This window comes from Oryctolagus cuniculus, chromosome 2 (assembly GCF_964237555.1).
Source record: "Oryctolagus cuniculus chromosome 2, mOryCun1.1, whole genome shotgun sequence".
NCBI lineage: Eukaryota > Metazoa > Chordata > Mammalia > Lagomorpha > Leporidae > Oryctolagus > Oryctolagus cuniculus.
This window is the reverse complement of record NC_091433.1, coordinates 173,769,027-173,790,230: the sequence shown is the minus strand read 5'-3', so window position 1 is coordinate 173,790,230 and position 21,204 is coordinate 173,769,027. Positions and strand designations below refer to the sequence as shown.

Here is a 21,204-nt window from a genome sequence, read left to right as displayed (position 1 = left end):
AAGGTTGTGTTTCAAGACAGCGCAGCTGGGCGGGCAAACAGCCGCCTGTGGGTGGTGTGGGATGGCGTCAGCCCCAGGAAGGGGAGCAGATGGTGACTTAACCACACTTCCTGCAGGAGACGGGTGCCTGCGGCTTTCCTGTTCTGCTGTGCCTTCTAAGAAATCCAGAGTTCTGTACCCTTGAGTGCACTGCCTTCCGAGTGACCCAAGATCTGGGCTCCCTCGTTCTGACTGCCCACAGGGAAGCCACTCCCCCAGGTGACAGCAGCGTCACCAAGGCTCAGCCTGCTGGGGCCTTCTGGGCTTGAGATCAGGGCTCCGGACCCCTCATGGCAATGGCATGGGTCTGGGGAGGCAGAAAGGGTCCTGCTTCTCCAGGCCAGGCACCCACTCTGGGGCGAGTGCTCCGGGAGGGCCGTGTCGCGTGCCGGCACCTCACTTCCAATGGCGTGGTGCCCTGTGATGCCAGGGTCTGTGAGAGATGAGCATCTCCACATTAAAGCTGCAAATGCTGAGGGCTCAGAGACACTAAGTGACTCTCCCCAGGTCACACAGCTGAAACAGGGGGAGCCAGCACTGCCCAGAACTGGTCTTTTTTTTAAAGATTTATTTATTTATTTGAAAGTCAGAATTACACAGAGAGAGAAGGAGAGGCAGAGAGAGAGAGAACCATCCACTGGTTCACTCCACAGATGATTGCATCAGCCGGAGCTGCGCTGATCTGAAGCCAGGAGCCAGGAGCTTCCTCCGGGGTCTCCCACGTGGGTGCAGGGACCCAAGGACTTGGGCCATCCTCTACTGCTTTCCCAGGCCATAGCAGAGAGCTGGATGGGAAGTGGAGCAGCTGAGACTCGAACCGGCGCCCATATGGGATGCCGGCACTGCAGGTGGTGGCTTTACCTGCTACACCACATCACCAGTCCCCAGAACTGGTCTTGAGGAATCCGGATCGGGGGGAGGCAAGGTTCATGCAGTCAGAGTTGAGCTTCATAGGCGTGTCCATGGACACACTGCACAGTATGCCGGGGAAACAGAAGTCAGCACCACCCATCAACGCAGTGGCTGGCTGCACTGACACGTGTGGGTCCACACGTGTGTCACACGGCCCCGGCCTGGGGCTGGCTGCTCGGCCGCTCTTGGCACCACAGCTCCCCTTGGTCTGTGCATGTGGCTTGCTGCCGTCAGCCTCGCGGGCCTGGCAGGGGCCTCACCAAGAAGCAGCATGGCAACACTTCGAAGGGGGCCATAGCCATTGCTGGGCTGTGGTGTGGGAGGCTGCGGGGATCTCAGAGGCGGATGCTGGGTTTGGTTTCTCCCAAGGCTCTGAGGGAGGCTGCCCAGTGTCTGGGAACAGCAGCAAGGAATTCTTGAGGGAAGCGGTCACTCATTTTGCCAAGGTGTCACAGTGTCTTCTTGTTTTCTGCTTCTGCCCAAGAGAACCGGGTCCTCTTCCCGCGAGTCTCTGTGTCCTGGCTCTGCCCCTCGGGGCTACATTTCTCTGGCCTCCCTGTCTGGCCACTCACAGAAAACCCGTGCTCCAAGCCCAGAAGTGGGCAGTTGGCAACCTTAGGTGTGCAGTGTGCATGCTGTGGGGTGTGTGCGTGGAGTGTGCAGTGCGCCAGGCACACATGGTGCCTGTGTCTGGGCTGTCTGGTATGTGTGCAGTGTGTATGTGTGTGTGCTGAGTGTGGTGTGGGGTGTGTATATGTGGTGCATCTGGGTGTTTGGTATCTGTATGTCTGGTGTATTTGTGTCTGTGGGGGTCTGGTATGTGTGCAGTGTGCATGTGTGTGGTGTGTGTCTTTTGAGTGTAGTGTGTGGTACATATATGTGGTGTGTCTGGGTGTGGGTACATGCATTTACGTGTGGGGTCTGCCTGGCATGTGTGCACGGTATGTATGTGTGTGTGTGTGTGTGTGCAGTGTTTGTGTGGAGGATGTATGTATGAGGGGATAGGATGAGGTGTGGACACTGTGGCAAAGCCAACACTTACACAGCAGTGGAGGCTGTGGAGCTGGCCATGTGCCCGGTGCCATGTGTACCCATTCTGGGGCACAGAATGGCCTGGAATCAGAATTTCACCCTCACCTTCCCTGTTGTGTGGTGCTTCCTCTGTCATCCTGATATTCTGCCCACGGCCATGGCCACAGACACCTGCTGCGGGCACTGGGAGAGGGTCCAGCGTGCCCCAGGCGGGGCTGTGGGATGGGTGTGGGAGGTCAGGCAGGCGTGGGCATCCTGGTTAGGCAGGTTTCTCTGTGACAACAATGACCTGAGTCTCCATGCTAACGTGTGCTGAGAATCAGGAAGAGGGGAGTGGGCACGGGCACCGAGGGTGGGTGACCCCCGCTGTCTTTCTTGGGTGTGGGTGTGGAGCAACGTAGGGCACTGGTGTTCCTCTAGGGACCCTGCTCAGGCCGGTGTCCTGCTTGTACAGACCTGTGTGGTGTCCAGCGTCGGAGGGGCTGTTCCTAAAAGATAATGATCCTAACATAAAAGGTGGAATGAGATCTCTCCCTCTCTCTCTCTCTCTCTCCCTCTCTCCCTCTCTCCCTCTCTCCCTCCCTTTCTGAGGCGGCTTCTCCTCAGCTATTTGGAGATGAGGGATCATGGGACAAGGGTAGAGACTGATTGGGGAGCAACAGAATAGGGAGATTTTGTAGACCAGTGCTTGGAAAGATGAGAGGGAAAGGCTGCAGACAGGAATCGCAAAACCTAAGAAGGCAGCCAAAGCCATCGTGAAAGTGGCGTGATGTAAGGGCCCTGGACCCTTGAAGCTCCTGCCTCCCGACGAGGAGCCAGGAACTCCTTCCAAAGTCTCCCATGTGGGTGCAGGGGCCCAAGGACTTGGGCCATCTTCTGCTGCTTTCCCAGGCACCAGCACTGGTGCTGTCAAAGCCAGAGCCGAGGACTTAAAGCTGAGTGTTAGTCCCACCGGGATGGCCTCACCCATAGATTGCAGGTGTCTAGGATCCAAGAAGCAACCTGTGCACTGAGCACCGTCAGTGGAGCCATCGCCCATGGCGGCACCAACTCCAAGTAGGTGCAGGCCCCTTTAAAAGAGAGGTGACTGACTCCTCAGTGGCTTTTGTCATTATGGCCTGCATTGTTGGTGGGTACTGGAAGACAGCTATCACCTGCCCCTGGCACCTCAAAGCTCTCGACACAAATCTTCTGAATTAACGTTGCAGCTGCAAAAATTATTTTGACATTAAGAGAGGATGTTCTTCAAGAGACGAAGTCCTAAGGTTGAGCTGTCTTTTCAACCTGTACCCGTGAATTTCATTTCTAGGGCAGACGAGGTTGGTGTGGGCTTCCATGCTGCTTGGCGAGTCTGCACCTGTCCTCCATGCCACGTCTGCGTACCTGTGACCCGGGGCCATGTCCAGGGGCCTCTGATCCTTGTCTATGGTCTGTGGGTGTCAGGGCTGGTGGGAAGGGAGGACCATGCCCTTGCGACTCTGCACACAGGAGGTAGCCCCTGGGAGTCTGCAGGTGATTGCAGCAGGAGACCCAGGCGGATTCCACACCTTTGGAGCCAGTGCATCTCAGAACCTGGAAGCACAATTCTACCCACCTTCTCCCAGGGGCATGGGCTTCCCCCTCCCTGCTGTCCCTTGGCCAGCTCCCTCCTCGCTGTTCTTTATTCACCCCCTCTGTCCCCTGGGAATGACATTCCAACCTCCTCTTGCCAAACTGGATTTTGTGGCTCAGAGAATCCATGTGGGAAGCTCAACAATGTGCCCCCTCACCCCTCCCCCGGGAAGCTGCCACCACAAACACATTAGAACAAGGTCACTGGGGGGCCCTTGTCGGGCATGAGAAAGCACCCCCTCCTGTGCCAGGCATCTGAGGAAGGACTGGGTTACCCGGGACAGGTGGGTGTCTGGGGAGGCAAGGAGGATGACTGGGGTGCTACCGGTGTGGGCTCAGGGAGACATGGGTGCATGGCTGGCACAGGTAGGGTCAAGAGATAGAAGAGCCGACTTGGGGGGTGGGGCCCTGCCCCTGCAGCTCTCCCAGGGGTGGGCCACCTCCCTGTTGTGGGTATCCCTTCCAGGGGTGGGGAACTTCCGGCCCGGGATTCATTAGGTCTGGCACTGCCAAGGTAACCGCAGGCAGCATTTGGTAGATTCAAAGCAGCCTAATTCTTGTAGCTGACAATTTTGTGTGGCCTGCACATGATGGCATAAATATCCAAGTGGCCCTCAGCGGAAAGGAGGGTTCCCTGGCCCTGGGGTCATGTCAGTGCGGGCTGAGAGCGGTCGGAGCTGGGCCGCAGGGACTCTGTTTGCAAGATCTCATTCCTGTGCGCGCACTGCACTTTCTTGCCTCGCGCTTCAGCAAAACACATGTTGATTTTCTTGGGATTCCTGGGCCCACTCTAGGTCTGGTTTCTTCCCAAGCTCTACCCTCTTAACCAAAACGTGTATGCAGCATCTTCCTAAAAATATTTCAGCCCTTTGGTTTCATAGCCAAACCACAAGCGTGGGATGTCTGAGTGTTCATTATTTGTATTTCAGAGAGGAGGCCATCCGAGTGTCACCTGAGTTAGCGCCATGGCCAGCATGGAGGTCCCTTTTCATTCAGCTTTGCAGAGTCAGCGGCCAGGGAAACGGAGTCTGAATGATGAGTGCATTGCACCAAGCCTCACACAAGCTCCTTGGGGCTGGGGAACACCTCACTTCTGTCCACTCTCTCCTGGCCATTCCCCATCCCGCAGCCTAGGGGCTACCTCCTCGGGTCCCAGGCCACCCCTCCTGCTCGTCCTGGCCCCTGCTCCCGTCCTTGGCGCAAACGCTGGAGCAAGGCTGGCTGCCACTCACCGGGCGAGGGCGGGTCTCCCGCAGGAAGGACTTGAGGTCTCCTCCCGCCATGAGCTCCAGCAGGATGAACCGGGGCAGGGCCTGAAGACTGACGCCGATGCAGCGCACGATGTTCTGGTGGTTGAATTTGCTGCAGAGCAGAGGGGTGTGGCTGAGCCGAGTGGAGTCTGGGACAGCTTAAGTTGGGAGCAGGACGCAAAGTCACATTTTTAGCTGCCTTCTCATGTCAGTGCGTACTGTGAATGTGGGCACCTGAGAATCTCCCTGCTGAGCAGCTGGGCAGGAGGGCAGGCTCAGTGGGTGGGGGAGCAGGCTCAGTGGGCAGGGACAGGCTCAGTGGGCAGGAGGACAGGCTCAGTGGGTGGGGGACAGGCTCAGTGGGCGGGGGCAGGCTCAGTGGGCAGGAGGACAGGCTCAGTGGGCAGGGACAGGCTCAGTGGGCAGGAGGACAGGCTCAGTGGGTGGGGGGACAGGCTCAGTGGGCAGGAGGACAGGCTCAGTGGGTGGGGGGACAGGCTCAGTGGGCAGGAGGACAGGCTCAGTGGGCGGGGGGCAGGCTCAGTGGGTGGGGACAGGCTCAGTGGGTGGGGGGACAGGCTCAGTGGGTGGGAGGTACAGGCTCAGTGGGTGGGGGACAGGCTCAGTGGGTGGGGACAGGCTCAGTGGGTGGGGGGACAGGCTCAGTGGGTGGGAGGTACAGGCTCAGTGGGTGGGGGACAGGCTCAGTGGGTGGGGACAGGCTCAGTGGGTGGGGGGCAGGCTCAGTGGGTGGGGGGGCAGGCTCAGTGGGTGGGGGGGCAGGCTCAGTGGGTGGGGGGCAGGCTCAGTGGGTGGGGGCTACAGGCTCAGTGGGTGGGGGCTACAGGCTCAGTGGGGGGGGGCAGGCTCAGTGGGCAGCAGGGCACTGGGTTGGAGGTGGTAGGAAGCTGCCCTGGCACATGACCAAAATAGCAGAATGGGTGCGGGCAGGAGAGTGGGTGCATGGACAGGGTACTGGAACCAGGGTCGAGTACTCTGAGGAAGGTCTGAGGGCAGAAGTTGAAGGAACCCTCAAGAGGGGCTGTGTGAGACCTGCCAGGTGACAGGGTGAGAAGGAGGGCCAGGAACAGGGCACATGCAGTCTCCTGCGGACTCCTTTGTGGGCACAGACTGAGTTGGGGCAAAAGGCCCGCGACTTGGGTTTTCTTCTTAATGTGATCCTATTAGGACATACGGGGTTGTGGGGCTAGAGAACGTCACAATGGCACACATACATATATATACACACAGAGAGAATTGAAATACAGGGGAACCATGCACTGAAATATAACGGTTAATTATCACCCAGCAGTGAGATGGAGAGATTTGGGTCTCTGACTTCCATGTTCAATGTTTCATTCAATACTTGTATTATATGCATGATCAGAAAATACATGTTATTTTTAAGCAAGGAGCTGACCTCGCTGTGTGTCGTCCTGTGGCTGCAGAACCCCAGGCACACCATGCACACCCCCCTGACTGCTCCCCCATCACATCCACCACAGCACAACCCCTCGGGACTCTTGGAGGCCTCCAGAGCAACAGGTGGCTAGGAAGGGGTGCTGTTGTCAGGGCACTGAGATCCCCAGCTTAAGCCCAGGCCCTGGAGCTATCAGTTAAGAGGTGCAGGCCAGCTGGGGCCCTGGCTCCACTGAGGAGAACCCAGGGAGGGGCAGCCTCCCAGCCCCAGAGAGGCACATTCCCTTTGGTACCGGCATCCCATATGGATACTGGTTTGAATCCCAGCTGCTCCTCTTCCAACCCAGCTCCCTGTTAATACACCTGGGAAAGCAGCAGAAGGTGGCTGCATCTATGTGGGAGACTCGGAAGAAGCTCCTGGCTGCTGGCTTCAGACTGGCCCATCCTTGGCCATTGTGGCCATTTGGGGAGTGAACCAGCAGATGGAAGACCTCTCTCTCTCTCTCTGTGTGTGTGTGTGTGTGTGTGTGTGTGTGTGTGTCTCTTCCTCTCCCTGTGTAACTCTGCCCTTCAAATAAATAAATCTTTAGAACAAAAGTGTGGAGAGTGCTTGAGAGGCTCCCCCTGGGGAGGAGGGGATGTAATGGGGACGCCTGACTGCTGGAAGGGTCTCCGCCTTGTTTGCGGGGGTGAGGCGGGGGGTGGGGGTCTCTGCGGCTTTACCTGATGATCAGGGCCTCCATGAGGAAATCCAGCTCGTCCTGTTCTGAACACACCTCAGGCAGGGTCTGTGCACAGGAGAGGGCGAGAAGGAGGACGAGGCCGTGGGCTGAGGGCTGCAGCCCACACCGCCGGCGGGCCAAGGTCAGCCTCCAGACAGAGCCCCCTCTTACCTTCACAGCCACCTGCAGGGGGCTCGGGTCGTTGGGCATTCCGGACACCTGGCCTTCGTACACCTCCCCAAACGCGCCGTGGCCCAGGCCCCTGCACAGAGGAGACAAGCTGAGGCAGAGGCAAGGGGACCAGGATAGAGGGGGGCCCTTGGGGCTCAGCACCATGCTGAGTGGGTGATGCACACACATGCCAGAGGGACACTTGGCCCCCACCTGCAGTGGACACGAGTTCCGTGAATGGAAGGGGTGATGAAGCGAGCAAACACCTCTCAGGGCCCTAAGCATCAGGCCTTCTGCCTGTGGGCTGGGGACCCCAGGGGTGGCCCTGCTGGCCTCATGTGTGGGACGACACCCAGCCTCTCCGCCCGCCCAGGACGCAGCAGCACTGACCGAATGAGGGTGATGTTCTTCCGGGGCACCTCCTTCAGGTCGCTGATGGAGGAGGTCTTGCCGGCGAAGCAGTAGTTGGGGTTGTAGTCGGTCATGATGGTCGCGGTTCGGAGCTTGCTCAGCTTGTACTCGGGGCTCTGCAGTTCCATCTGCATGGCCTGCAGCTCCTGGTGCTTCCGGCGGTACACTGAGGACAGACGGGAGAGCTGCAACATGGCCCAGAGCAGGGATGCCCAGCCCAGGCCGCCTCCTGCAGGAAGCCCCTCTGGATCGCCACCTCCCCTCCTCGGCTCAGAACTGTTCCATCGCACTTAGCGTTAAGAATAAAATGGCCATGGATGTGAAGAAGCACCATTCAAGGCAAATGCAAAGCTTCAAGTCATCAAGATAGAAATGATTCTATTCTCTCAGACAGGGCAGAGTCGTGTTAGCGGGGGTCCTCCAACAAGCAGCCCCACGGTGGGGTGAGACGTGCCAGGATTCTATCTGGGAAAGGATGGGGAAAGGGGGGGGGATGGGGAAAACCACCAGACCCTGCCGATCCAACCCTGCGTGGGGAAGCCAGGCAGCCAAGATGGGCACAAGCAGCCTGAGGAGGTCCCGGCACGGCTGCTGCGCAGTCCAGGACCCACAACTGGCCATCAGAGGACTTCTGTGTCCCTCAGAAAGGGACCTGCGTTGGCCCGCTGCTGTGCTTGGTCGCTGGGCAGGGGTGCCTGGGGTCCTGGTTGGCTGTGGCGAGGTCTGAGAACCTGGGCTCTAATTCCACCTCTTTTCCTTACAGGCGGAGTGGGCCAGGTCATGTGACCTCTTTGGACCTGGGTTCCCCTCCCTGAAGGCAGGACAGCAACTCCTGTCCTGCTTTCCTAGGTCCCCCACTCCCCACTCCCTAGGGTGGCATCCTCAGCCACCACTGCCACACGGAGGCTGTCCCGTAGGAGAGACTGGGACTCAGAGGGGGTGTCCTGCGTCAGGGGCAGGCTCAGCGCTGGCCTGGGATGTTTCCTCTCTGATGGAATGGGTCAGCCATGGCTGGGGGGCACCTGAGGACTGAAGGCACTGCAGGGTATAAAATGCCAGGCACGCAGGCAGCAGGCATTAAGTGCCGGCTCTTATTACCCTTTGAAGGATGGCACCGTATGGGGACAGGCACGTGTTGCCATCCCCTCGCTCTGAGTGCGGCTGGGTGCCTCTCCCTCTGCCATCTGTCCTGGGCATCAGCGAGAGCCTGGCTGCACCACACTGAGCCCTCTGTGCCCTGCAGCCCCGTTCACCTTGGCTCATGGGTGGAATGGAAACACACTCACAAATGGACTCTCCCTTCCCTTTGCTCGAGTGGGAGGCTCTGGGGAGAGAGGGCTTGAGCATTACGGAGGGAGCTGCGCCCACTGCAGCACAGGAGGCTACGGAGGGCTCTGGTGGGGAGAGCTTCATCCATCAGGCAGCCACCAACGAGGTTCCCTACCCCCCTGAGCAGCCAGGAGGCCACACAGGGGGCTGAGCTTCCAAATCTGGGGCTGCTGCCGCTCTGGTGGGTGGAGGTCTGGGAGCTGCCATCCTGGCTTAGCTGGGGCTGCCCTCATCACCACCTGCCACTACTCTAGGGCCTAGCAGGACACAGTGGCATCTGGGCTTCCGTGGTGTAGCCTGAGACGCTGCTCAGTTGCCCCAGACCCACGTCCCCCTCCCCCGGAAATCCCAGGGGGCTCTGGGGCACTCACCGACCATGATGCCTGAGAAAGCCAGGACCAGGGCGGCCACTAGGGCAGAGGTGACCACAGAGAGGATCAGCGACAGCGGCAGGTGGGGCTCCGCAGTGGGTGACACTGGAAGACAGTTGCCCATGGGGCATGACAACCGTGCTCGCTCTCCTGGGGACTGGTCCCACATCAGAAGCACCCTCCCCAGCTAAGACAACAGCTGCTTGCTCCCTTCCACTCCCAGAGACCCTGTCACAGCCTCCCTTTCAGGGAAGCGGGCTCATCCCAGCTTTACAGCCTTGCAGCTTTTGGGTGGGGGTGGGGACTGAACGGAGATGTGTGTCAGCTTCTGGATGCTGGGCCACAACATCACTGTACCTAGAGGATGAGGACGGACGTGAAGCCACAGTGGGGATGGCACAGGCTCCGCGGCCTTGGGCTCTGTATGACGGAACAGAGCATGCGGCCAGTGACAACCTCTGGGTACCAGGAGCAGGGCCCATAGCGGGGTGTGGTCCTATGTGCCCCTGCTAGTCAGACTGCCTGGTGCTGGTATTCCAGACACCACACTTCAAAGGGGGCCCTGGCAGCTGGATCACACCCAGAAGAGGGGCAGTAGGGTGGGGAGGAGACATGGAAGCGTATCTTCCTGAACCACTCAAAACAATTGTGTGACTTAGTCTGGACTAAGACTTGGAGGAGAGAGAAGCACGCGCATGTCTGAGACCAGCAGGGAAAGCTGTGAGAGGAACAGAGTCCTGGCTCTGAGCAGACTGACTTAGGAGTCCTGAGGTCCCTGTCACCGGGGTGTTCCGGTGGAGGTGGGATGAGCAGGGCGATGGCGGGGGGCTAGGCCCTGGGCCAGGAGCGGGGCCAGATGACGTTTCCATGTCTTCAACACATTTCCTGTTCAGCCCCTCCTGCCCCCGTCCTCAGAACACCACGCTGCACAGGCCAGGCAGGGACAGGATGCTCACAAAACCGAGTCCTAGAACCAACTGGAGCAGTGTGCAAAGCTCAGCTCTGGGCCCTCCCCTCCCCTGGCCCCACCCTCTTACCAACACAGGAGACGCCGTCCTGGGCCAGCACCGTTCCGTGGTCACAGAAGCAGATGACCTTGTGGGTCTCCGGGTCCATGTGACATTCGTCTACCTCACAGTGACTGCAGTTTAGGTAATGTTTAATATTCACTTCCCCATGGCCCTCCATCACTGTGACAAGGAGGCAGGGTCAGTCTTGGCTGAACCTGGGGAGTGCACCTTGCACCCATGCCCAGCCCTGGGCTCTGTCTCTAGGGGTCTCGGGGGGGGGGGTGATTCTTTGGTTCCCAGTCCCAGTCCCACTGCCACTGGGAGCACCGCTCTGTCTGGGGCAGTCTTCCAGTGCATCTGGAGTGTGGCGCTTGGACAGAGGGCAGGTGGGTGTCCAGGGACACGAGCAGTTTTATGTGACATGGGAGAGTCCTCATGCGTGCCTCTGAGGTGGGCTGGGACAGGGACATGGGCTGTCCCCGCTGCATTTTCTGGGAGTGTCTAGGGGACAGTATTCTGCCTCCCTGTCTGCATTAAACCACACAATCTGACCCCCAGAAGCCCGGGGCAGGAAGTCTTGTCTGTGAGAGACCCCTTGTTGTCCTTTGTATCCTGGGCTCAGAGGGACCCTGGGGTGTCACCTTGCTGGGGGACCCACACAGAGGGGTACCTTTCAAAGCTGGGGTGTACAGGATGCCCAGTGGACTGATAAATGAAATCCCATCTTCCCCATCCATCTCAGGGTCATTGTTTGAGGCTGCGTTGCCGCCTGTGGCAAACCAGGGCAGAGTTTAACACAAAGGGGTGGGCGTCACAACCTCCACACACATGCGCAGAAGCGGGGCGTGCAGCTTTGCCCAGGCCAGGGGTCCCTGGGGGCTCAGGGGCAGGCGAGGTGGGAGGGAAGGGAGGCTCAGGGCACAGATGCTGCCTTGGGACGAGGGCTGGGAGCGGCTGGGAGAGGCTTGGAGAGGCATGGACCATGTTTCCCTCCAGGCTGTGGCCTGCTCCAACGGGGGTGGGAGGGTCTCCACCACTCTGCTGGAGTCCCCCTAGGAAGGAGTCAGTGTGACTAGCAGTCTGGAAAGTTCTCGAGTGCCCAGGTGGGGATGCACCCTCGGCACCCACTTCAGGCAGGGGCAGGAGAGAATAGCTAAGGGGCTGCTCTCCAGTCTCAGGGGGTCAGGGTTTGGCCGTGGGGCCATGAGCTCTGTGCCTGGAGGCTCCCGTCCCTCCATTCATCTGGGGTTGGGTGATCTTGGGACTCCCCCCCAGGGACTCCCTCCCGCCCTCCCTCTGGGGCTTGGAGAGGAACAGCATGTGGGTAAGACAGCATCAAAGCCAAACACAGACACGAACGTCACAGTGCGGGCATGCATTGTGTCCTAGTCTGGGGGGCGGGACTCGGCCTCCCAGCCTCTCAGCTCTGGAAGGCGCTAGGACACAGCTGGGCCAGTGGCCGGCTGCTTGCTGGGGGCTGGGCTGCGGCTGCCCGCAGTGGCCCTCAGAGTAGCTCCCTTTGGTGAGCAAGCGAGCTGCGCCTTCCTGGCAGCTGGTGGCTGGAGCGGGGGAGGGAGAAGGAGGGGTCTGGGCCACCGCAGCTGGTCCCTGAAGGAGCTGGCACGGCCCAGCCATCCAGAGGGAGGCCTGGGGATGGGCCATCCGGGCTCTGAGGTGCTCAGGCCAGCGAGTCCTTACAGGTGGCTCCGAGAAGCACCCGGGAAGCCAAAGCCCCTTGATGGTTGGCTTTGGGGGAGATCAAGGATCCTGAGGGATCTTGATGCTGACTCTAGGGCAGCCTGGAGGCAGGGTGCTCGCTTGGAAGCCAACACGCTGCCTCTGGCTGGGGGTGGCGTGCAGTGACATCATGGCCCACACCCACTGGGGCGGCCGGGGAGGGGGGGAAGGGCGGGAGCAGACAGGGAGGTGAGGTGCCTAGGACTAAGAGGGGGAGGGAGTGACACCTTGAACACGAATCATCTTTACCTATGTATCCTCCGCCTCCTCCACCGGAGGAGCACCCCCCTCCACCCCCTCCGAAACCCCCTCTTGTCTCCCACCCCCACTTCTTCATGGCCTGGGGGCAGGAATGTCCTCCGGTGGCTCCCTCCAGCAAAGACTTTCCAGCCCAGAGCAAGGAAGTGTTATCATTCCAGCCACCTCCGCCGCCTGCGGGGAGAGACCAGAGGACACCATGAGGTCGTGAGGTCATTGGTGGCTCGGCTCAGCCCGCCCTGGGGAAGGCAGTGGGACAGGCGCACTTTGAGGGGAGCCCCCACCCATGCCAGTGCCCAGGACTCTCTCCAGCGGGGGGGGGCCCAGGGGCTTTGGAGCCCGCATCTGGATAGCCAGGGGGTGTGCCATTGGCCCCAGGGAGGACAGCGTGCCTTGTGCCTCTGCTGCCTGTCTGCTCCCTGGCACAGAAGCAGGATGGGACAGGGGGCGGGGCAGCAGGACGCCGAGCCGGCTCCTCTGCTTCTCCTCGTGCCTGCCAGCCCCTGAAAGCACTGGGCCTCCATTCTCATTGTTTCCTCAAACCTCTTCCTGTCCCGGCAAGAACTGGAGCCGCCAATCTTGGGGCGGCCTCTGCACTCAAGCCCAGAGGGCATTACTGTCAGTGACTGGAAACCACGGGTGGAGCCTCAGCTTCTTCATCTGTCTCCTTGGGATAATGAAGACCCATCCTTGGGGTTGACGTTAGGGTCAAAGGAGACGGTGAGTGTGTGAAATCCTTACACCCAGCCACGTGTGAGGATCACGGGAGCTGGTCAGGCAGGACGCAGGCACGTGGAGGGCCTCACACTCGGCTTGTGCTGCTCTGGGCTGCTCAGAGGTCAGGAGTGGAGGAGAGGCAGGGGTGGGGGACATCGGGGCAACCATGGCAGCCACTGGGGAGGGGCTTCCCCACGTGTGAGGTGCTCTGAACTCTTGCAGAGCAGATGTCTGCCGAGCTGAGGTTGGATGTGGCCATGGGAGGACCCCAGGGATTCTCCCCCTGCCGCTCTGCCCCCGCTGGCCCTTGAGAATCCAGGATTATCCACCACTCCAACATTGTTCCCTATGACCTTGCAACAAGCATCCACCCCCAACACCCTCCTGGGAGGCCTTCCTGCTTCAGCAGATGACAGTGGTGGGGGGCCCTGGAGGCCGACGCAGAAGGAACCGAAACAGTAGTGTGCGGGACGGCTGGACCTGAGTTAACTGGGTCCGGGAAGAATCTTCAGCTGCTGAGTTTCCCCCAACCCAGAGGGGGTTAGCAGAGGGACACGGAGGTGGTGGGAGCTCTGGTGGAGGTGGCTACTCTGCTAGGGTTCAAATCCAAGCTGAGATCAGGATCAAGCTCGGTCGTACGACAGGGACAGGCGGAGCTGGGCCTGCAGGCAGGTGGAGGGACTCGGTCAACTCAGGGCTGGGTGACAGATGTGGGTTCCACAGGGCGGGGTCTGTGAAGGCTGTTGATGTCACTGCAGGAGGACACCTCTCTGTTCTGATAGGGACCTGATGTGGCCTCTGGCGGCTGGGCAGGACTTGAGCACAGTGAGCGTGTAAGCGTACTCAGCGACGTAGGGGCAAGGGGCACTGTGTAGCTCACGAGTATGGCTGGCATGAGGTTTGGCCCCAGCAAAGCTTCTGCTGGAACTTGGATGCCAAAGTAGTGGTGTTGGGAGGTGGGGCCCTCATGGGGTCAGCTCACTCTGGGGAAGTCTTCTTCCTGGGAGAACCAGTCATGAGGCAGTGGGCCAGCTCCTCCGCCTCCCCCTCCTCGCCTGTGCCTGCCTCCCCTTCTGCTTTCCTGGCGGGCACGGAGCAGCCTGGGGCCTCACCAGAAGCTGAGAAGACGCCGGTGCCATGCTCTTGACACTCAGAAACATGTTAGCCAAAATAAATCCTCTACACTGCAAACGGTGGCCTCACAACAGTCCTGGGCACCCTGGGACAGGTTCTGCTCTTTCTTCTCTCTCTAGCCATCTCTCCACTGGAGGGATAGTTTGAGCATTTGTTTAAATTAAGTCTAGATCCTAAATGTTTTCAAAGATGCTCCCTCAGGCTGGTTGTAGAAAGGAGCAAATGCAAAAGGGAATCGCATGTGCTCTCTCTAGTGACGGCTGCCTCGGAGACTTCACGGCCCCCCCCTGGTTTGGTCACTGGCTCCCATCAAGGGAGCAGGGGCCCATGGGTATGTTTGTGGCTGGCAGCCTGGGGCCTGGGGGTCCATAGCATAGGGAGTCTGGGAGGCCCGACCTGGCTCAGATTTCTCTCATCCATTCACCCCTAAGGAGGGGGCCCTATGCCCCTGGAGGAAGGGGGCGCCTCAGGGGAGGCCTTAGCAATTGCTGAGGGTCTGGCTGGCTGACCCTGTGCCTTTTTCTCGGGGACCTTGTGCAAGTCCAAGCCCCAGGTCAGCCAAGAGGCCTCCAGGGACTCCAGGATGCCGCCTGTTCTCCCTGCATCGATCTTGGCCCCGAACTCAGAGCTCCCAGCTGTGGGCCCCGTGACCAAGCCACATTCTGGTGTGGAACGTCCTGGGCCTGCGCTGAAGCCCATACAGTCCCTGTGAGCTGGTCTGGTGGGGGGAGGGAGAGGGGAGGGACGGGTTCAGGGGGCTTTACCTGCGGCTCCGGAGTTGCCGTTCAGCCCCAGGACCGAGGAGTTATTTTCCAGTCTCTCTGGGTGGAAGGTGTCTGTCTTGGCCCCATAGGCCCTGCCGCCACCGCCGGCCGCAATGATCAGGGGCACGGGCACGCCATCCTTCATCTGGCCGGGGCACACAGTCAGAAACTGAGACACAGAGCTGGCCTTCCTCTCGGGGGGCCCCTGAGCCCAGGTCTTGGTGTAGATGCCTGGCTCAGCGTCAGGCAGTGGGCTGACCTCTTGGTGGTGGCGTGCTCTGCACTGCTGTGGCGAGGACCCATGGGCCCCCCCTCCGACCATCTTCTCTGCCATCCCGGGTTCAGCCAGAGGCACAAAACCACCAGGGCATGTGTTTGTATACACATGCTAACATATGCCGTAAATAATACATGAGTGATGCATAAATTATACATACAAGGGGACTTCCAAAAGTTCATGAAAATAGAATAAAAGATGTCTATTTTGGTGCAAGAAAATTGAAATCCAGGCATAGCTTTTTCAGGATGCACATTTCCCATGAACTTGTTGAAGACCCCTCGTCTGTCAATACTAGGAGGTGGGGATCGATCTTAGGGGCTGCCCGCCTCGGCCCCTTTCCCGAAGCTCCTGAGATGAGCCTGGGTGAGGGGTCTTGGAGGCGGGTGATTAGAGAGGTCTCTCTGCTCTCTCCTCCCTCCCCACACTTGGGGCTCAAGGGGAAGCCTTGAGCATCACTGTTGTCGGAGGAAGACTTAGCAGGCGGCCTCTGCCTTTAGTTTCTGGCCTGGCTGTGACGATGTCAGAAGAGTCCATGCAGCCCCGAGAGCTGACCCAGGGGGCACAGGAGGCCTCTGGAGCTGGACACCTGGGTGGCAGAGGCCCAGCGCGGGGGAACCGAGCGGCCAATCAGCAAGAGAAGGGCCACCCTTCCTGGGCCACGCAGACCCTGCTTCCCACTGGCTCTCAGTCTGCTCACCTTAGAATGGGGTAAGGGGGGGGGGTGGTTTCTATCCCAGGCTCCAGTGCACAGAAATCCCCGCCCTTGGGAACCCAGCAGAGCAGACCTTACCTTAAACACGTAGGTGGCTCCACCGCCCCCTCCTCCTCCTCCTGCCCACTCGTGCACGCTTCTGTTCACACGGATCTCTTCCTCTATCACGTTATTCTCGCCAATGCAGACTTTCTGAATTAACTGGTTTGTCTGTAGAAACAATAAGCACATTGGGTTTGTGCCCAAGCTGGAGTTCTCCACATTGCAGAAGACAGACGTTCTACACCTAAAGATGGGATCTGACTATTTCTCAAATAGCTTACAATTGATGTTAGAAGGGCAGAAATACACACAAATAATGGTTTTGGGGAAGAACCACAGGAATGCTGTAGGTACTAATGCTCAGAGAAGCTAAGAGAGGGCGAGTGGGCCTTTATTGCTGACTAGTGATCAGGGAGGACTGCCTGCAGGAGGTGGCTTTTGGTTGGGCTCCAAAGGCTAGGGATACGTTTCAGCATGGAGTGGGGGAAGGTGAAGACACTACGAAGAGAGAAGAGAAAGCAGCATGAGCCCAGAGGGAAGGTGAGTGGGGTTTTGGGGAAAAGCACCAGTCTCTTTGGCTTGGAAAAATCCATTGTAGGACAGAGGGATGGTCCAGGAGGAACTGTTAGGGTCCTGTGGACTCAGAAGCGGAGGGGACAAAGGTTGTATGTGCTGAGACAGGGCTGGAGGGTGCCCACCAGGGCAGGCGGAGGGAGTTCTCCTGGACAGCCAGCTCACGGCTGGAGCAGGACTTCATCACCTAGGCAGTGGAGGGCCATGAGCGCTTTGTGCACATTACAGTTCTGAGCATCATGGGAAAAACCAGCAGAACAGAGAGAGACCAGATTCGGATTTTCCCAGCTCCGCTGTTTGGACGTCTCACTCCTCCCATTCACGTCCCATTTCTTGCCTCTGGGAATCCCTGGTAGAGCCCCACACAGAGCTCCAGGGTCTGCCATGGGGACCCTGGAATCAGAGGGTCTGGCTGCCCTGCCTGCCCTGGGGTGAGTATTGAGGGGACACTCATCCCTGGCCCCCCAGTGGGGAGTGGGAGTGGCGACCACAGGCTGCGGGGCAGGCCGAGGTTGTGTCCGGCTCCAGGTCTCCCTCCTGCCAGGCAGCAAGTGGGCGGCTGCTGACCTTCTGAGCCCACGCCCAGGAGGTGACTTCAAGAAGTTTGCGGAAAATGGAATGAAAAGATGAGCTTGTTTTCGTGCAGAATCATTTCTGAAATTCACGTCTATGAGGGCTCTTTGAAAAGTTCAGGAAAACATGCTTATTTTACGAAAAAGCTCCACGTGGATCTCCAAATCTTTGTGCACAAAAATATGAATAAGCTTGCTTTTCAAATTTCAATTTCCCAAGGACCTTTTCGAGGTGCTCTTGCACTCCTGGTGGGGATTCAGGGGTCTCAGCGCCTCTGGACCGGGCTGGAAGCTTCTGCTTCAGAACCCTGCCAGCCCCAGACAAGGAGAGCAGTGCATCAAGAACAGCCACGCCCAGCTGTCAGTCACCACGGCTTTGAAAAGTTCTCCAAACAGAAGCCTGACCTCAGAGGGAAATGACTTCTCTTTTACTCAATAGAAAAAAAAAGCCAATAAAACATCACATTTCCATTGAATACTGCTGTGTAACCAGCCAGTGGACATGGCAATTCATCTTGAGCCCCTCCTTACGCTAACGCATTCAGGGGTATTGGCAGTGAGTACTGGAGAAATTTCCAGATAAATAGCTGAGATGCAATCTGTTTTATGGCATTTTGGATTTAATGATGGAAATAATTTGATATTTTTTAGAGTGGATTTAGTGTGGGTGGAAGGCTGTAAATCGCTCTTGTAGCGAGCTGCCATTTCTTGCTGGTTAGTGCAGCGTTGCTCTCTGCTGGGAGGGAACCCTGCCCCCAGCAGCCTGGGGCCATTGGGAGCCGAGAGGGGCACACCCTGGGGCCTGTCTGGTGGGCCCAGGGAGGCTGTGGGCTATCAGCTGGGCAGAGCACAGGGTATGGGATCCAGGCAGAGATCCTGCTGGCTCTGCCAGAGATCTGCTGGGCCACGCTGGGTGAGGCAGCTCACCCCGCTGGCCTTGCCCCCTTGTCAGATCCTCACAGCGGCCCAATCCCACCCATCCTCTCTGCTCCCTCCACTGGTGCTGCTGTGAGCACACATGCACTCCCCCCACCTTGGGTACGTGACCTTTGCCTGGTCACTCTTTATCCAGGTAGTATCCTTGACTTGACATAGCTATCACTTTTTCAATAGGCTTCCCTTGAGCACCCTACTTAAAGCTGCCTGCTCGGCCAGTGCTGTGGTGTAGTGGGCTAAGCCTCTGCTTGTGGCGCCAGTATCCCATATGGGTACCGGTTCTAATCCCAGCTGCTCCTCTTCCAATTCAGCTCTCTGCTTGGGCCCCTGCACCCACATGGGAGACCTGGAAGAAGCTCCTGGCTCCTGGCTTTGGATTAGCCCAGCTCTGGCCACTGTGGCCATCTGGGAAGTGAACCAGTGGATGGAAGACCTCTCTCTGTGTCTCTCTCTATATCTGTAATTCTACCTCTCAGATCAATAAGTAAATAAAATCCTTTTAAAAAAAAGCCACCTGCTGCCCAAGTCCAGCCTCCCTTCTGCAGATAGAGTTTTCCTCTGGACATTCTCAGGACTTATGCTTGCTTCTTATGGTCTGTCCATCCCTCCTTCCCCTGCTCAGAAGTAATTTCCTTGAGAGCAAAGACCTTTCTTTCTTTCTTTCTTCCATTTTTTCATGGATACATCCCAAGTTTCCAGGACAGTGATGCCCTGTAGTAGGTACTCAGTAAACATTTGTTGAATCAATCTGAGTAAGTGGCGAGCACTGTGGGTCGTGGGCTGGCCCTTCAGGGTACTGGCCCTGAGGGTGAGGGTGTTGCTCTCCCTGGGGACATGTGGAGCTGTCTGGAGGCATTTCTGATTGTCCTTCCTTGGAGGAAGGGGGTGATACTACACAGACACAGACAGGGACACCGACAGGGACACTGCCAGCCGCCCTGCAAGGCACAGCACAGCCACGGGGAGTTATCTGCTGCACGTGCGTGCAGAGGCACAGTCCAGAGGCCTTGATTTAGACCCACGCCACCAGGACAGGTCTGGGCTGAGAGGTGTGGACGCTTCCAGCAGCCAGCGCCCACTCCAGGCACCAGGAGCTGACATGTTGTGGCCAGGCACACAGGAGGAGCAACTGGCCACAAAAGGGCAGATGAACCAGCAAAGCCGTGTAACGCTTAGAGTCCACTCTGTTCTCTTGCATAGTCTTCGTTTTTCCGCCCAGGGACAACTGGTGGGGGGATGGTGCCTGACCACGGTCTGTTCTCCCTGTGCTGGTGACTCCTCACGGGAGAGGTGCAGAGCAAGCTGTGGAAGACCAGTTCCTTCCCCCATGCGCCCGAGCTATGCTCGGTCCCACCAGCAGAGGGGGCTGTCCTCACCCCTGGCTGAGAATTACTTCTCTTGCTGGCTGTGGGACTCTACAACCCATCTACAAAGTTGGAGAGTAAGTAGGTTGATTAATAAAAATGATAAAGTGCAGCAACCCAGAGGAACAAGTAGATTACAATTGAATTAAAAAAAAGCACACGTGGTCCTGTGAAAAGACATAACTGATTACAATCCAATCAAGTAAAAGTCCTCTGTAGAAGTCGATGCAACCGTTCTGCTTAGATGAAAGAATTACATTAGCACTCAATAAATTCCTGGGAAATTACAGCAGCCTGTAATTTAATGACTTAATATATTAGAACAGGTTGGAAAGTCCTGATTATTGTTACTAAATAAAAGTTGGAGTGGAGACATTTCTCCCACGGAAGGCTATGCCTTCGAAGTGTATTGCTGTTGCCTAGCCCTGGAAGGGGGTGGGGTGAGGGAGGAGGCCTGAACTTTATTCTTGCTGTTTCCTGGGCTCCCCAGCCTGGTTCTTAGGAGCCAAAGTTTATTTTGTGGAACTGAATTGCTTTCTCAGTAGCCCTGGTTCCCACATCTGACCTCCAGGGCAATCAATTCCTCAAAGACGCGCTCAGAGGAGGAGCTGTCCTGAGTGCTGAACACAGTCCTAGGGTAGCCCGCCTTGCTTCCAGCAAAAGCTGTGCTCAGGTGACCTGGAGACCAGCCCCCAGGGACAACCAGCACTGCCAGGGCCCTGAACCCCCTGTGGCAGGCAAGATACAATCACTGGGGTGTGTGGAATTGGTCCGACTGCTGAGGAATTAGTCCCCACCATCTCATTCTCCTGGTAGTGTCAGGCCAGTCTGGGCTTTCTCGACACTGTAGAGGGGTCAGAAAAGGGGTGCTTTTTGGGGGCTGCAGAGCCTTGCCCAGTAGTGGCTGCAAGCAGAACTGGGGAAGAGGCAGCTGAAACCCAGGCCCAGTGAAGTACAGGGTGCAGGTCTCTGCTTTGCACTACGTTGTGAGTGACCTTGGTCATGCCCCTTTCCACTGTGGCCTCCATTTTCCTCATCGTTAAGTGAGCAAGGAGGGCCACAAGGAATTCCAGTTATCAGTCTATGCCTTATTAGTATTATTATTGTTTAGCTTAATCGCACAAATGATGACTAGTGTACAGATACACTCTTTGTAACAGCTGCAGGCATTACTGATAAAGCCCTCCCAATTGGTTATCTGTATAATTTAGTCATCTGCGTCTTCCAGAACTTTCTCTGGGCTTTGATCTACATCTGCACGTAGCCGTGAGTCCGACTTTTGAGCCGAACAAGAAATGTTGAAGCTGGCATTTTCCTGTTGATAGTAAGACAGCTAAAGAAGACAGCACCCTTGCATGAATGCTCAGGACCTGGGCTCTCACACTAGTGCGGAGAAGAATGACCACTGACCATACCCAAGCAGGATTCAGTCTTTCAGTGTTGAGGGTCACTCAGCAAACCCAGCCTGGGCCATGGTCCCCATGGGGACGTGGGCCTCCCAGGCCACATGGCATCTGCCCAGGATGGGAGGGGCACTGGTAGGCAGACCCAGGGAAGCAGGTCAGATGTAGGTGCCCTCCAAGGGGTCGCCCCTGGTCCTGGTGAGTGTTAGGGAGAAACCCCCGCTTGGGACACTTACGCTGGGGCAGGCGTCCTCGCCCTGCTGCCCAACCAGGATGTAGAGCATGTCGTCCTTCTCCAGGTTGAAGATGCCTAGCACAGACACGCCATGGGACCGCATCATGGTGTTCTTCCCGCCTTTCCCGCCAGCGGCTCCATAGCCCGAGATGCTGCAATGGGACAAAGCACACGGGCCCCTGCCACTGAGTGGAGATGAC

The 21,204-nt window shown here is 57.9% G+C and overlaps 1 protein-coding gene across 2 annotated transcripts in view; it reads right to left on the bottom strand.

The window, feature by feature from the left end:
* Positions 1 to 21,204, bottom strand: part of ALK (ALK receptor tyrosine kinase) — a 775,334-nt gene that overhangs the window by 23,608 nt on the left and 730,522 nt on the right. Inside the window, exons 13-23 of one of the 2 annotated variants that reach the window (XM_051843042.2) lie at positions 21,006 to 21,156; positions 15,958 to 16,089; positions 14,888 to 15,032; positions 12,264 to 12,446; positions 10,948 to 11,046; positions 10,305 to 10,457; positions 9,268 to 9,372; positions 7,547 to 7,733; positions 7,157 to 7,247; positions 6,987 to 7,051; positions 4,827 to 4,956 (exon numbers count right to left, since the gene is read on the bottom strand). In XM_051843042.2, coding sequence (XP_051699002.1) covers positions 4,827 to 4,956; positions 6,987 to 7,051; positions 7,157 to 7,247; positions 7,547 to 7,733; positions 9,268 to 9,372; positions 10,305 to 10,457; positions 10,948 to 11,046; positions 12,264 to 12,446; positions 14,888 to 15,032; positions 15,958 to 16,089; positions 21,006 to 21,156 — 1,441 coding nt within the window. Of the gene's footprint in view, positions 1 to 4,826; positions 4,957 to 6,986; positions 7,052 to 7,156; positions 7,248 to 7,546; positions 7,734 to 9,267; positions 9,373 to 10,304; positions 10,458 to 10,947; positions 11,047 to 12,263; positions 12,447 to 14,887; positions 15,033 to 15,957; positions 16,090 to 21,005; positions 21,157 to 21,204 lie in introns of those variants that run through there. The other variant, XM_051843043.2, reaches the window with a different exon arrangement.